This window comes from Silurus meridionalis, chromosome 4, assembly GCF_014805685.1.
Source record: "Silurus meridionalis isolate SWU-2019-XX chromosome 4, ASM1480568v1, whole genome shotgun sequence".
Classification (NCBI taxonomy): Eukaryota; Metazoa; Chordata; class Actinopteri; order Siluriformes; family Siluridae; genus Silurus; species Silurus meridionalis.
Window position 1 is genome coordinate 25,601,509 of NC_060887.1, and position 16,714 is coordinate 25,618,222.

The window sequence follows — 16,714 nt, forward strand, 5'->3', positions numbered from 1 at the left end:
ATAAAGAAAACCTTATAATGCTCTTTACAGTTCTATAAAACGTTTTAAATCATCACAGACAACTTTTGCTTAGCATTTCTCTACAAATTATTAAAAGATTAGGCAACTGCCATGATATAAAAGCTCAACCATAATCTATGTCTGGTATTTGTAATGAAGACAGGGTGAAGGAAATAACAGTCTAGACAGGTCTGGAGATGAGATCATTACCACTAGCATTTTTTATTAGCACCACAGAAACTACTTATTTTTTCCACATACTTCATGTTTTGAAGTGAGATCAGCTCTACAAATGCAATGCCTGTAAAAACCCTGACAGAATAATTGGCACATGTGTACATCCTTTTCAGGTTTTCAGATCATGCAAAAAAAAAAAAGGTCTGGTTAAATTATTGCTAATTATTTGTGCACAGTATAATAGATTATTAAACCCATTATCCAAAATAATCAATGTACTGTGGCAAGCTACTAAAGCAAAAAGCTGCATCAGCTAAAAAGCCTTTTTTTTTCGCAAATATGAATTGTAGCCTCTGTGTTTTCACTAAACAGAGGCAAAACAAAAGAGCTTTTCATTCTATCCCAAATCACAATAACAAGCCTGTGTGATAAATTTGAGCCCACTGACCAACTCGTTGAGCAGATTTAACTACTTTTGTCAAAATATACATACAATTTACTTCCTAGAGTCAAATTAAATGAAGCTTCAACAGACCACTTCTGTAAACATTATGGCTGCCTACAGATACTCAGCAGTAAAACCACTCTGCACAGAAGGAGCCACTGTTTCCCTATGAAGAGACCAGTGCTGCTTGACATACAGGAAACTGAACCCATTTTCTTTCACCATATTTCAAAGGAGAACTAAAACAAAAACCTTTGCTGTATGATAAGAGACATGCTAGATTTAGAATCATCCAGCAGTTCGAATGATCCATCATCTGTTCAGCAGGCTCCTTGTGATGAACCAGCAGGAGTCTATCTGGTAGAAGCCAGACATAAAGCCTATTTGACTAGAAGGTGCCAACACATTGAGGTGCAGATGTGGAACAGAATGAAATGTAGGCCAGTAAAAGCCAAACCTAAAGTACATTCATCAATACATTAAGAAACAATGGTTTTCACAGCAGTTAAATATAAAATAAAAAAAAGTGAACACAATATTTTAGCTTTTGTCACTGCTTTAATCTATAAAACAGAGCTCTGCAAAAAAAATAAAAAACAGACCACGTTGTGCACTTCATAAAATTCATTCACTGCCCCAGAGATGCACACATTTGGCAACAGTACTCAAACTGACCGTCACTCAAACCAGGTGTTAACAGGCCCAAAGTGTGCATTCTTCACACCATCATACTTTTCCCATTTTCAGCTGTATAGTTTAGCTGAGCCCTACCCCACTGCAGCCTTAGCCTTCTGTTCTTGGAGATCCACAAGATCTGCTATTGTAGCCCTTTCACCTTAAGGTAAATGAGATAATTGTAGACTCACTGACAGCTAGCATGAAGGCACTAGCATGAAATTAACTGAGGTTATACAATTCTCCAGTGGAAAAAAACAAAACAAAAAACATTCCATTCAGTGTTCGTTCTAGCTAATGAAATGCTAAGCCACTTTGGCTAGTTTTACACATAAATGATCATCTACATGGACATTAATGTTGATCTGTTAACACTTAGCCTGTTTTTTTTCTCTACTCTCGAAGCCATGTGACGGTGTGCATGTACACCTCATGTTTTTCCAAATATGGTAGAAGTTTTGCGTGTCAGTCTGTTTATTCTTTCTGAAAGCAAACTAATTATTTCATAATTTTTTTTTTTTTATAAAAAGTCTAATGCAGACTTTCTAATGCATATCATTTTTACACCAGTTTTTCAAACACAATAGGATTAAGCTCATATGTTCAACAACTGCTAATGTTTACAGTTTACTTTTACAGTTAACTCCCAAAGCTGTATTTTGTCTTTAATGTCTAATTAGATACTCTCATGGTATCTCTGTATAATTAGTACCCAAATGGCAACCTTTCTACAATCAATCCCAATGTATTTCTTTTATACCGAGTGGAGAATTACCTCAGGAGAACTACGGCCGACCTCTGGAAGGATCTCACACTGGGTGCAAAGGAAAGTGAGCACCCTGCTGATGTGCGAGTGAGGCGAGGAAGCTGTGCAAGATTGCTAGGTAACTTTGGCACAGGTGAGAAGATGGAAGACAGGACGTTGAGTCCAACATGCTGAACTGAGTGATGCTCTCCTCAATAGAAAATGTGCTAGTGCTATTCGAAAGAGGAGCTGCTGTAGAAATGTGATTCTGTAGATGCAATAGAATGATGCATTAATAATCATGTTATGAGAAGCCTTTAATCTTCAGTCTTTATATTCAGTGGTCCAACTGAATACTTATAGAGACAGTTGTCCACCTCATGTTGAAAATGTGGCAGTAAATGTGGTGGAAGTGTCCGCATTCTGTGCTCAAAGTTTTTGCAATATGCTGCAATTGCATCATTGTGTTCCTCCTGATGTGCTAACTTTTCGAGTGTTCTGCCAATGGTGCGCAGCAAATTGGATGACTCGTCATTGGCAGAGTTGTTCAGGGATTGCCTGCTACGCTTCTTCCGAGGCCTCTGATTGCTTGCCTGGCTGAATGTTCTTTGCAAAGGGTCATCTATAATCGATGAAGACTCTAGTCCAAAGATGCTGCTTTCTCCCAGCGGACTGCAGGACCTTTTCTCAGACTTAAATAAGTATTGTTCTTCAGAAGTGCTGGTCCGGGTGTCAGTGTTTGTGGTATTACCCAAAGGTGAACTGGAATCACTAGCAAATGAAGGTTCCTAAATAAAAAAAAACACAGTCACAGTCACAACAGTCGTCACATCATATGTTATACAACTATTCAACAAGCATTCTTATCTACAACAAAGCAAAAGCCTGAAAGTTGGTCTATATGTGTTTGAAGTGAGGTCTGAAATGCTGATTGTGAATAGCTACATTAGTATAGTCAGTGTGATTGTAATGGCTTTATTCAGGTGCATTTAATGAAACATTTTGAATGACAAATACAGAATGAGACGAAGTTAACATATGAAAGGCTGCATGTGAAAAGTTCGGTATGAACCATCACCTGTATAATCAGTAACCATATCTTGCCAATTAGTTTTTACATTTTAGTTGATGCATTGGTCCAAAGCTAGTTACAGTGAGTACATAAAAGTAGATAAATGAAATGCTTTTATTTTTAATAAAAAAGGGAGAAAAAAAACACAAAACAAACAAAAACGAATTACCGTGGTAACTAGGTTGAACTTGGTTTCTTTTCTTTTAGTGTGGGATTCCAAAAACTGCAGTCGGTCCAGGATCCATTGTTGCCTGCCTGTCCTCTGTGCACCTGAACTTCCTGAAGGTGCAAGTTTCTTGTACCGTATGTACTGCGTTCTCAGAGATTCCCACCGCTTCTTAAGCTCTTTCTCTGTAAGACAAAAATTCAGTCTGGTAAGCAGTGCCAACCAGTGCTGATTATAAGTTACTCAAAAAAGGGATTATTTACAGGCTAGTAACTGAATATTCAACAATATAATACACTTTCTTAAGTAGATAGTGTGTACATATGAAACAGGACTGTTAGACTGACTAAAAGGTACTTCATTACTGATTAGTTATCAATTTGTAAAACCCATATCAACCTCGACCACCCGAACAATATAAGGAGGATGTATATGAAAACGTAGTAATATAAGTAATGTTTTATATCGAATTGTTCTTTAGTCTATACTGTTGTTTTTTGTAACTACATCACAAGTAACTGCAGTCCACTTATAGTAAAATCTTGCTCAATACCTCATTGTAGTTTTTCCCAAAACAAAACAATTGCCTAATCAATAAATAGCGAGTAACACACAATTTCAACAGTGGATAAAAATAATCAAACACACATCAACTGGAAAGCAAAACTCTGTTTGCACACTTCTTATTGAACCAAATGTTTACATGTACAGTATTGTATTATTCATATGGGAAATCCACGTGCACTAAATGCTGCACATCTGCACACTGGGGAAACGATGTTTGGTTTCACGTTGTACTGCACCGTATTTATTTGAAATGACAATAAATCCTGACATGACTTGACTTGAAAAACTTACCTGATATAACAAGTTTGTCTTCAATCTCACGCCAGAGGCCAGCTTTCACTGATCGGTTGGCGTAAAGTTTCTGTGTAATGTCGTACAGTGGCGGCCTCTCCTGGATCATGCTGATTAGCTGGTCCTCGACATCTTCACTCCACAAAGCCATGCTTATTAATTAAGGAATCTTCCTCCCAACATGAGGTGATACATTAATAGGATAACACGTGTCTGTGTGTTCCGTCTGGACTCCGCTTTCGTCAGTTCCGTTTTTCCCTCGTGTGCTCATTCGCCAAGATAAATAGCCAATCCTGGTTCTCTTTCTCGGCGATGCGACACGCAGAATCAGCCGATAAAACAGCTGACGCCGTCCGACTAAAGCCAACAGTGCGGAACCCACAAAAAAACAACTAAAGCCGTCCAACACTCAACAACACCCGGCGTTTCCCCCCGTCGGTTTGATGTGTCCCGGGTTTGAAGAATGTGGTGCTCTGGGTGAATTCAGTTCAAGCTTCAATTGTGTGCTGCATGTGGGGACTCGGTTTAGTGGTGCATTAAAGTGCCAGTGTGTAATCTAAAGCCCATGTGCTGTCCAAGATATCAGAATTGTGTGAATGGAAAATGTTCAAATATTTATGAAATTAGAAAGAAAAAAACATTACACTCATGCATTCATCTTCAGTAACTGCTTTATCCTGATCAGTCACATCGTGGAGACACAGTATGGGGCAAGAATACACGCTGGATGAGTGAGTTTGGGCAGATACAGAGACTACAACTTCCAAAAATACATTCTATAAATCGGTTTAATTTCATTCATTACTTTTTTTATACATACAATAAAATTATTCACATTCTTGCATTACACAGGTATACAGAGCTCATGGGAAACAGAACAGCAGCTAAGAAATCAACAGGACTGAATAATGTAACAATAGTTCTTTTATAATCCTCCAAGGTATGATATATTATGTTTCAAACTGAAAATGCTTATGTTTATAAAAGGTAATAAATCACACATGAACCCTGCAGTATATTTACTTCATTTGAATGATTTCATTTAATATATTTTTCATTGTTAAATAGGGTCTCTTAGCATACAGAGTGATAAAAGACACATTTGAGGTCAAATACGATATAAACGTCATTTTTAATGTATTTATTAATAATAGGGAATGTTGATTATAACTACCCAAAGTGGACTTTAATGGAATGCATTACACTAAAAAAAAAAAAAATTGCCCAATAAAGTCATCACATGCTACTAAATATGAGGGCATGACATGCTATGCAAATATCATGGTGTACATAGAAGTGTACCGTTATTTCATCCCAGTACAGGAAGTTTTACGTAGTTATTCGGGCAGATATGAATATTACTAACAAATGCTTTTGTCAGGGACTGATATGTAAATTCCAAACTATTTCAGGCATTCACAAGATTAAAAAAAAACACTGTCCACATAACAGTCTAAATAAGTGTTATTTCAAACTATCTTCAGATTTACCGTTTGTCTGGCAGAAACAGACAAGCTGACATGCAAAGGTAATGACTAAAATAATCAGAACCAGGAGGCACCTCTTTTCCATTTACATTGTGAATGTAAACGTGATATGACATTTCCGTTCTTTTATTAGTCCATTGAGTTCAGTTTTTGGAGCAGCTGGTCTGCCTGTAATATAGAGATAAAAACACAAGACATTGAACAGGGTTTATATGTTACTCTCACTTGTGATCACAATATTCCTTTAAACGTGATTATCACTGCTTAGTCTTGAACGGGATACAACTTGAATCTTCTCTCATTTTAATGTCTGAGAATGCTTTCTACCACAATGCTTCCTTCTAAACCATGATTGTATTCCAGTAAAGGAGCAGTGTGTGTTGGTAATACGACACCCCTACAATATAATGTAACTTCCCGGCTGACACTAAATGGGAGTGAGAATAAGGGAGTGTAGACTTTAGAACTGAGGTGTCAAACTCAAATCTTGAACCTCTGAAGGGCCCAGAAACTACAATATTCATTTTCAAAGCAAGTAACAGGGGATTTAGAAACTATTGAAGTATATGCACTATTAGGTCATAACATATTAAACTGTTTGTTTTTCTAATAAAAAAATGCAGTTGCAAGCAGGTGATAAAAGCAAATGTCCTAAATATAATACTAGATTAAACAAAATCTGGACTAAGCGGTACACTATTTTTAGGCTACACTGGAAACATTCATTGTGGAAGTGACACAGAGCTTGGGGTGTAGTCCTTGAGCACTAAAGAAAGTTAAACACTGAACAATCAGTGCTACGATTTATTAAAGTGTACTAGTCTTTAAGAGATGGATTAGGAATAACTCTTCAAAAGGCGAACAGTGTTGTTATTACATTAAATTCAAAAACTCCAACATTCTGTTTTCCATTTAAACTGCTAGCTTCCAACTGATTCATCTACTGTAGCTGCTTTGATATGGGACAGGGTCACTGTGGACCCAAAGCCTATCCAGGGAAAACTGAGCAAAAGGCAAAAGATGGGATTAAACCTGGACGCTGATCCATGCACACACACATTCATAGATTCACATCTAGAGGCAATTTGGCATAGTAAAGCACCTACCCGTATATTTCTTTTTGAGGAAAATAGTAAACCCAGACCTCAGGATGTTCCCTGAAGCTGTGAGGTGGCAAATTGTGTTTTAAAGCACTATCCTACTATTTATACGATATAAAAGATATACGCAAATTGTTCCACAAATTCCATGGAGTGAAAATTTTGGCACAAGGCCAAGTCTTATCTGAACTTGTCAGGGTAACGGATTAAAAAACTTCACTGCTATGGAACATTTATTTTTTTTTACAAATATTGCATATTGTGAACTGAGTGGTGCAAATGCAGTGGATGTGAAACTTGACAAAGTTGTACTGTTTTACATGTATCATCCTGTTTATGTTTTTAAGATAATACAAGAAATTGGTCTAGTTAACAATTATCTGTGCACAGTGAAAACATACTAAAGGGAGAAGCAGCATCAGCTGAAAGCCTCTTAGACAAATGCAAAGCATAACGTTTTGCCTGAGCATTGGCAAACAAAAGAGGTTTTCATTCTATAACAATACACAATTTCAAGAAATTTCGTTTGGACAAATATGTAGCCTATTTACCTTCTTAATGTCAAAATAAATGAACTATTACTACAAACAGCTGCAGTTTTTTAACCTTAATCACAGACTTTTCATTGGGACATACACAAAAACAAGCTGCAAATGATCTAGCCGGAATTCTTACTGTGATGAACCAGTAGGAGTCTAGGCGGTAGATGAAGCGAGAAATTAAGCCCATTTGACTGGCAGGTGCCAACACGTGGAGATGCAGATGTTCAACAGAATGAAATGGAGGCCAGTGAAAGCCAAACCTAAAATACACAATCAGAATACTAAAAACAAGGGTACAGTATGAAACACCACTTTACTAGCAGTGTTACGAAACAAATTCAAGATTTTAATTCAGCTCGAATTACCTGACATCGTTTAAATCTGTGATACTGTTCTTCTGAAGTATTTCTTTCCCTGCCTCTACCAATTTTTCCACTAAGCAAAAACATAGCAGAGACAAAGAACTGAGCACATTGTAACATTGCACTGGAACTACTTTACAGAGTCCGGATTAAAAAAAAAAATCAGTATCCCTGAAAGTATTTACCTAGCGGTATATGTTCCTTGCGAAGTGATTTGCAATTCCCTATGTGTTTTGTTGGCACAACAAGATAGTGATGAGGAGCCCCCGGTTTTATATCTCTGAAACATGATGTATCTTCATCCTGAAAAAAAGGAAAAGTTGACTGCTAACCAATAAAAGGGTAGCAAATACAAAAACCTGCATATAAATATTTATAGTTAAAAATAATTTGTGCCTCCGTAACACACATGTAACTAGTGGAAATCTGCTTTAGATCCGATCTAAAAGCACATTCTGTTGTCTTCCACATCAAACTGTCCAGTGAGCTTTCATTACCCTTTCATTGGGGATATTATCAACAATGCCCGGTCTGTTTATATCAATACAGTAGAACCTTAAGTTATGAGTAACTTTAAATACGAGCAAACATTTTAAATACATTTTGTATTGGGTTATGTGTGTTGCATCGGCCTGTGAGCAAAAATTTGCGCCATATGAGCATTTTTCGTGGGCAAGTACGAACGATGCTCACAAGCGATGCACAGAAAGCAGCACTCGTAGAAGCAGCACCTCGTGCGAGCGTCTTTGGAACTGTTATTTATTGAGGTGTAACCGTGTGTTCTTTGTCGAGTTGTGACCGCTATTGTTCATTCGTAGACATTTTGCGCTGCATTGTAAAGTTAACAGTACTTTATAGTATCGTGACAATGGGCCCCAAGATGATTCAGAAAGACGGGAAGAAGAAGGGGATGATTACCAGAGAAATGAAAAAGAAAATTATCGCGAAGCGTGAACAAGTTTTGCGTGTGGCAAAACTGTACAATATCGACGATTTCCAAGATGTACCCCACTCCTTCTCCTCTCTCGTCTCTCTCACGCCAGCCACGACTCTCCTCAAAAGTAAAGTCTGAGTCAATTTGTCAATTATTTCTATTTTCTATTGTGAATTATCATTTTGTATTCATTTCTGATGTTAGGGGTTATAATTTGTACAATAACTACACTTACAAAATTAGTCTATATGTGTTTTTGTGGACGTGTGGAATGCGAGTGAATTTCCTTTATTTCCTAATGGGAAAAATGATTTTAGGATACGAGCGTTTTAGGTTGCGAGCTCGCTCCCAGGACAAATTATATTTCTTCTAATACGCAATCCTTTCTTTAGTAACAACTCATACACTTGTATGACACTCCACATAATCTAAGCATCAATTTAAACAGCTTTAGCTTTGTTCGTATTTAACAAAGAACATTTTATATTTGCTGATATGGTAAAGGTTACTATTATGTAAAATTATTATTCTTTTAAGTCTGCACTCTGTAACCATCAGAGATAACGATGATTCTGTTTTATTTGTCTGTATAATTATTGTTTGTCTCTTACAATGTAAGCTATAACAGTAAATAACCTAATCCATAACTTTGAATGCATTTCTGTATGAATTTTGCATGTATTTCTTTGAATGTAAAACTGGACACTTCAGATTTCAATAAGATTTAATGACATTTAGATAGTAGCACTGAAAAGAAAAATACATTATTATATATATATTTCTCCCAATATTAGCTGTGGTTTTTATTCCCATATAATGCATTGTACAGCAGTAATACCTGAATGATGTTCACAGGCAGATCAGGAGAATTACATTAAATCTTTACCAACACCTAATGAATATAATATAATACGCTAATTCAAGCAATGATATATTTGATATTTAGTGACTGGGTTGCTGCACCTGTCAGTCACTGATAAGTAAAGGACTTGTTATGAAAGGCTCTATCAAGAAATGACTCGAAGATAAGATGATTCTCCAGTCACACACATTGCAGTCAGTGCTAGTTAGCCAGCTAGTGTTATGCTAAGTCATTATGGTTTGATTCACATGTGGATAATCAGATAGAGGAACATTTAAGATAGTTTAACACTCACGCTGTGTAGCAGCTCAGTGTCTATCTCCCCGTTCACAATCTTACAGAAAATACACTTTTTATCATAGCTGTCATTAAGTTCTTGTTGAACAGACTCGCCGTCGGTGGTTTCGCCGCTTGCCATTGTCAAAGCCTTGTGCGTGTGTGCGCGCGCCCCGCGTGCGCGTCTATGAGGGCGCGCGCAGGTCTCACTAATGACGTCATTCCAACATGGCGGTCCAAAGCAAAAGAAAACCTAGTAAAGCTGAGTTTGGACAGACTAATTTTTTAAAGTTTTTTTCAATATCAGTACGCTGTAGCTATACATTATTACTACTTTCCCTACTATTATTACTATTTCTACTATTACTACTAGCTATTGAGATTGGAGTGATAAATTACCATTACTACTAGAACAATAAGTATTACTACTACCACGAATTATGCTATGTTTTTTTAACATGTTGAACTAACAAATTCATCACACTATATTGTATTACCACCTTCTTTGTGTATCTTTCCTCAGTTGGTGTTTTAGTGATGATGGGTTGGTGCACTGTTTAACATATTGGGTTATATCTCTTATAATAACCATCTGGATTACGATCTGGTGACTGAAGAGTAGAATATGATGAACAGCATTTTCTTTCACATCAAACTGTACAGTGAGCTTTCATTACACTTTCATTGGGGATATTGTCATAGTGGAAGAGGGCACCCATATAATTTGGATCAGGCTCAGTTTTATTTGTAAAGAATCCGAAGTGTCAAAGTCACCAGGATAAAAAATAATCCGTCAGAATAATTTTATAATAATTTGCAGGAACCCTTCACTCAAAGGGGACCCCAGCCTCGTCAGCCAAAGCATAACCGAACCATTGATTTTTCCCTTGATTTTTCACTTGTGTGTTTATGTATTTAATATATCTGGCCTATCTAAGGTCTCATTTATTCTAATGCTTAATCTTGCATTTTATATATCTAAAACTTGAGCTGAGATGGTTCTGTCTATACATATTTTCCAGCACAATGCTTTGTTTAATGTCAATAATCCTGTTAATTCATTAATCCTATTATTCATTTTGCTACTCTAATTAATTTTCAACATTTTGGCTGGAAGGGAATCAATTAATCCTTGTCTTAGCTTTCCCATTAAAATACCTTGAAGATTTCAGGTCAGGCATATCTCATGTCTTTCAATATCAGCTTAGAAGGCTCTACAGAAAAGAGGCTTCTATTAAAAAGTTCTGTAAAGCAAAGCCATTCTCCATTTACTAGCCAACTGCTGAATGTTGGTAAACTGATTAAGCATTCTAGCATTGATCTCATTAGAATGCAGTGTGAGTGCACTGTCTGAGGAATTCATTTTGTGCAAGCACTTGTGTTTGCAAAAATCATTTGTAAAAAAAAAAAAAAAGAGCATAGATGTCGTCAAGATTAGAAAAGTGGAAACACTGTTAGTTCAATGAGCTCATGCTTGCAATTGGAAACACTCACAATACAACTTGTTTTGTTGCTGTTGTTGATGTGCTAGCCAATTAAATCTCTTATTCGAAAATGGTGTATGACATCTTGTTCACAGACTAAGTGACATAGAATGACAGAAAATTACTAAAATAATATAAAAACAATAGGGTTGATCCATTCTTTCCATACATCCACTTGATGATTGTGCTTTATTTATAATGTAATAATAAATTATATTACTTCTTTCTAAAACTCTATAATGCTCTCACAGAACAACCTCCAAGATCCCAACCAGTCTGGCTTCAAAGCAGCACATTCCACAGAGACGGCCCTTTTGATTGTAACTGAGAAACTACATGCCGCTAGATCAGCCAAGCTGTCCTCGGTCCTCTTCCTCTATATCTGTCAGCAGCATTTGACACGGTCAACCATGAGACTCTCGCCTCCCCCCTCAGGAGCCTTGGTGTCCTTGGAGCAGCAGGAAGGTCACTTTTACTGGGTAACATGGAGGGGGTCTACATCTGCCCTGCACAAACTCTCCACTGGTGTCCCATGAGGCTCAGTACTTGGTCCTCTCCCTTTCTCCCTCTATACTCACTCTCTTGGTGAAGTCCTCATATATACCCTCACATAAGTTTTCTTTCCACTGCTATGCAGATAACACTCAACTCATCTTCTTCGTCCCTCCCTCAGATATCACAGCTTTTGCTCAGATCTCAGCATGCCTTATATGTCAGACATATCTTCGTGGATGAGTACTCATCAACTGAAACTCAACCACAGCAAAACTGAACTGCTGATCAATCCAGGTGATTCATATTCAGGTCAGGATCTCTACACAACTCTTTGGTCTTCTTGTCAGCCACCAATTGCAACCTTTAGGTAACCGTCAACAATGAACTGTCCTTTTCCTCACATGTTGCTAATGTGACTCATTCTTGTCGATTCCTTCTCTACAACACCAGAAGGATTTAAATATTTCTACTCACACAGGCTGCTCAGGTGCTTGTTCAGTCTCTTGTCATTTCGAAACTGAACTACTGCAATTCTCTGCTGGCAGGTCTTCCTCTGAATGCTATTCGTCAACTGCAAATGATTCAAAACGCAGCTGAATGAATGGTGTTCAACTTTCCCAAGTTGTCCCACATCACCCCACTGCTGCACACCCTCTACTGGCTTCCTGTAGCTGCACACATCAGATTAAAAACACTGATGCTTGCCTGTAAAGTCAAAATTGGACCAGCACCCTCTTACCTCAGATACCTCATCACTCCTCGCACTGCACCACATTGCCTGAGATCCTCTAGCACTGCTTGACTGGTCTCACCTTCTATCGGGGTAAGAGGTAAGTATACTTCCAGGCTCTTCTCTGTTCTGGCACTGAGGTGGTGGAATAAACTTCCCCTACAATAGATGTCCAAACAGTGGAATCACTGGCTGTCTATAATAGACGGGGAAGACCTACCTCTTCCGAAACACTTAAACTAGCAATTTTTTCCTGGTTTGCTTTGTCTTTGTTTTTTCTCTCAACAGAGTTGTAGGCTATCTTAAGATTGTAATCTAGCGAACCAGTGTTAATTTATTTATTGATCAAGACTCAAAGCACTTTTCTAAGTGGCTCTGGACAAGAGCATCTGCTAAATGCAATTAATCTAAATCTAATACTCTATATCTAAATCTAATACTCTATATCTTAGGATATGAATTAATACTGTATATCTTAATTAATTTTAATTATCCAAGTATTTATGTATGTGCAAATGTGTACATATGTACAGGATAGGCTATTCACTGCAGGTACGATTACAATGGAAGAAGAATAAATGAACCTACAGTAAATTATTTGAAGAAACAATTGTTTATCTGTTTTTTTGTTAAACAACAAAAAAGTAAATGTAGGTATTTTATGGATAGAATAGTGTACACTGTATAACTGTACATTAATCACAAAAGTACATTTTGACGCAATTGTAAGTTCTTTTCCTGCCATATAATCATAGTTTGAACTCAACTGGAAAATATTTTTAGCCTGCTGGAAATGTGTAAAACCTGATCTGCCCTTATTTTATTATTACCTAGAGATCCACTGACAGTGGGCAATTATGCAGATAAGAGATGAGCTTTCATGCCCTAGCATTCACACACACACACACACACACACACACACACATTGTCAGGTTGGCATCAATAGCGGCACAGGATTACAGCACTTATCAGCCTCTGCACTCCACATGACCATGCCAAACACCAACATGACCAAAAACGCCTGAATCACGTTAAAACACAATAAGCACCAGTATTTATTCCCATTTGTATAGCATTTATTGTCTAGTGTATCGTATGAGTGCATCAGTATACAGCATAAAATAAATGCCATGTTCACATATATGCTATGACATGTTCACTTTATATTAAAGTGCATTTGATGGGTTAAAGTGAAACAGTCAAGAAAGGCACAGAGGATAAGTAGATGCCAACATCATCTTTTAAACTGAATGGCAGGTCAGCCTTTCAATTAATCCTGTGCACTCCAGTATGTTAGTACATCACATTTAGCACAATGTAATGTATGCAAATGATGCCATTAAAATGCATGTTCATGTTTAGTTTCTAAATTAAGTGCTCGTTTGCACTACTGGCAGTCTGAACAATCCAGAGATTCATTACAACAAATTACAAAAATAATCACGACTTGAAACATCAAATTGACTCCCCTAATTCATTGTCTCTTATTTGCTAAAATAAAAATATGAAAATAATTTACAAGCCAATCAGCGATTTGTAGGCACAATATAGAATGTTATAAGCTTGCCAAAGCTATTATGCTAATTGTTGTGTTGGTGCTCCGATACAATAAATCATGGCCAAAATCTTCCTGGGGAGCAATTACAACCTGGTATGGTGGTATAATTACAGAGCTGCAAAGTCAAAGAATTACCAATGGCATAAACTTTAGAAATACTGTACATTTACTGATATTATAGATTAAATAGATTTTATAAGGTTTGTAGATTTTGTAGGTTTGTAAATCCAAAGAAACTGAAGATTTGCTGCTCGCTTCCTTTGTAAATCATTCATGACAAAAAAAATCAAGAGAGTCCTGTTGAAATTGCAGCTCTTCTGTCCTAAAGTGGTTGCGCAATTATTCATGAGATGCAGACTTTGTAAATAGATTAAAACAGGAGACATGAAAAGGGGGTACAAAAACACCTAGGGAACTCTGCAGAGGACAACATGGCATCGAAATGGCATAAAATCACATTCTTTAATCATCTGAGTTCCCCTGAAATTCGAGACATCCTGCTGAGATCAGCTCAGCTCTCGCTGGTCGCTGTCACACATCATTAGATGAATATGAAATCATCGCTTGCATTGCTGTATAAGAATGTGTTTGGTGTAATATCCTATCATGCTAACTCCAAATGTTGTTTCAATGCCCTCCAGGCTTCCTGTTTACAACTTTACGAACACTTAATAAGGTGTTACGCTAGTGTTACTGATTAGAGATGACATCTTTCCAAAGGATACACAACAAACCACTGTCAATTTAATTGTTCCAATACACTGCTACTCCTGCATTATGAAGTACTGAGTCCAAAAGTGTTACTAAGGTGACAACAAATCTTATACTCATATCCTACCAATGTAATTTCTTAAGACATTCCACCTTGAAATTACCTCTGCAGTTTACACAAAATGAAAAACCAGAGCATCATGGACAAGGGAATTCACGTGGAATCTAGAAGATGAAGAAATTCTGCACAGATGCACGTTCAATCAAAGTATGCGATACATCTGTGCATGATGCAAGCAAGCTAAATAGATTAGAGAACACAAGGAAGATAAATATGACACATGAGGTTTGTTTTAAAAAAAAAAGACTGCATGCAACTAAAAGCGCAACAGAACACTAACTTAAGAAAACCTGCATAATAGCACAGTAGCAGGCATGCTGGGAAATGTAATCACAAAACAGCAGAAAGACATACAGTAACAGAACATAGCCATGAGACACTTCGTTTTTTTTCTTCTGGTTTTTAGGTTGTTTCATTTTTTATGTAGTCTATGGAGTTTTGTGCCAGAAGCTAACCAGGGGAAACCACTAGCTTTTTATTTGTAGATTTTGCACTAATTTATTCCAACAACAGGAGGCAGTGTTATCATACCGAAATGCAGTTTGGCTTCTGAATGGTGTCGTGCACTGATTGGTCACAGTTCAATGTCACTGTGTTTATCATCACAACGTTTTTTCCTTTTTGTACAAGCCCTGGTACGCATAATTTGTGTTGTCAGATGGTTATATAGGTCCTGCTAATCTATTAGGTGAGATTTTATGCCTACAGTTCAAAATATTGCAGTATTTAATACTTTTATGTGGACTTTGCTGTCATAAATCAAAACGGTCAAGTGCAAGGTTAATTTTCTAACAGTGGTGAGATGTGACTTGAGTTATTTCAGGGAGATTCTGTACTGTTCTGAACTCTGTCAACTGAATCTTTCCTGCTCTTACCTTCCTACCCTGTGATTCACTTACATTTACATTTATGGCAGGTGCTTTTATGCAGAGTGACTGCCAGAAGTACTGTCTATGCAAACTAGGGCACGGCACTAAAAGGCCACCGTGCTAATAAGTACATACATAAGGTAATAAGTAAGGCATCTTAAAAAAAACATTCTGCTTTTTTCTGAAATCATTTGTTTTTAGTACCCTTTGTACTTTTGCTACATTCTGAAACACATGTCCGAGTCCAGAACCAGTTCCACATGGTTTGCTGGGTCATGCACGTCTTATACCACATTCAACACATGCTTACAGCCAAACACACAAACCATGTTTACATGAAAGGAAATCAAAATTTTATAAGGAATACTCATCCAGCCACCCAAGGGTCATCCATGTCAAAGTGATTACAGACAAATAGTTTTGCTATCCAACTGGTATGGTCTTGTCAAAACACAACAATTGCACAGCTCCCAAGTGACACATTAGAAAAGTGCTTGCCCTGTTGTCGGTAGAGCGTGAGAATCCCAACAATGATTCGTCTCCATGAAGGCGCAGTCTCACCTTTGGACTCAATCAAGCAGCCCTTTGGACACAGGATCTCCTCTGAGCAGCTCATTGGACCTGGCATTACCTTCTGCCTGGCAGCTGTGATGGGCTTCTGTCTGGTTGCAATTAATATTCCTAAGATTATGTCTCTGTTTCAAGCTGTAATTTTTAACACAATGGCCAGCTCTATTAACACCCAGTTTATGGTTCCAGTGCTAATGATGTCTGAGTGGTTATTGTTAGCTTCTTCCCAGTGCCCCCCGTTTTCCGCCTAGTTGGTACTTTTAATTCTCTCCTCATTGTTAAGGCAGTACTTTCTGTGTTAATCTATGGAAATGACGAAACATTTAAGTTCTGACTTGTTACTGCACAGTAGCCCTCGTTCCTACAGTATCTATTTAGGTATTATCTCTGTTTATGTTCAAACCACACTAGCTTTATTTTGAACCGTGCTTGAAGTTTAGCTTCTTTCTCTACTTAAGCCCCTGATGGTGCCTTT

General features: G+C 37.4%; 2 protein-coding genes across 2 annotated transcripts; both read right to left on the reverse strand.

The window, feature by feature from the left end:
* Positions 1-1,753: 1,753 nt before the first annotated feature.
* LOC124385086 lies at positions 1,754-4,469 on the reverse strand. The gene is made up of 3 exons (XM_046848199.1): positions 4,139-4,469; positions 3,284-3,465; positions 1,754-2,830 (listed from the first exon to the last, which is right to left on the reverse strand). Exons 1-3 carry the CDS (start codon positions 4,287-4,289, stop codon positions 2,360-2,362), a joined length of 804 nt encoding a protein of 267 aa, XP_046704155.1. The 5' UTR covers positions 4,290-4,469; the 3' UTR covers positions 1,754-2,359.
* Positions 4,470-4,908: 439 nt separating this feature from the next.
* On the reverse strand, positions 4,909-9,875 carry hint3 (histidine triad nucleotide binding protein 3). Its single transcript, XM_046848200.1, has 5 exons — positions 9,721-9,875; positions 7,815-7,932; positions 7,633-7,702; positions 7,401-7,527; positions 4,909-5,793 (listed from the first exon to the last, which is right to left on the reverse strand). Exons 1-5 carry the CDS (start codon positions 9,841-9,843, stop codon positions 5,755-5,757), a joined length of 477 nt encoding a protein of 158 aa, XP_046704156.1. The 5' UTR covers positions 9,844-9,875; the 3' UTR covers positions 4,909-5,754.
* Between the last annotated feature and the right edge of the window lie 6,839 nt (positions 9,876-16,714).

Coding starts and splice junctions, on each gene's coding strand:
- LOC124385086 (XM_046848199.1), bottom strand. CDS start 4,289: ATGGCTTTGTGGAGTGAAGATGTCGAGGACCAGCTAATCAGCATGATC. Junction 3,466..4,138: donor AGACAAACTTGTTATATCAG/GTAAGTTTTTCA, acceptor TTTGTCTTACAG/AGAAAGAGCTTAAGAAGCGG. Junction 2,831..3,283: donor AGTTCAACCTAGTTACCACG/GTAATTCGTTTT, acceptor TTTTTTATTTAG/GAACCTTCATTTGCTAGTGA.
- hint3 (XM_046848200.1), bottom strand. CDS start 9,843: ATGGCAAGCGGCGAAACCACCGACGGCGAGTCTGTTCAACAAGAACTT. Junction 7,933..9,720: donor ACACTGAGCTGCTACACAGC/GTGAGTGTTAAA, acceptor CCTTTTTTTCAG/GATGAAGATACATCATGTTT. Junction 5,794..7,400: donor ACTCCTACTGGTTCATCACA/GTAAGAATTCCG, acceptor TCTATATTACAG/GCAGACCAGCTGCTCCAAAA.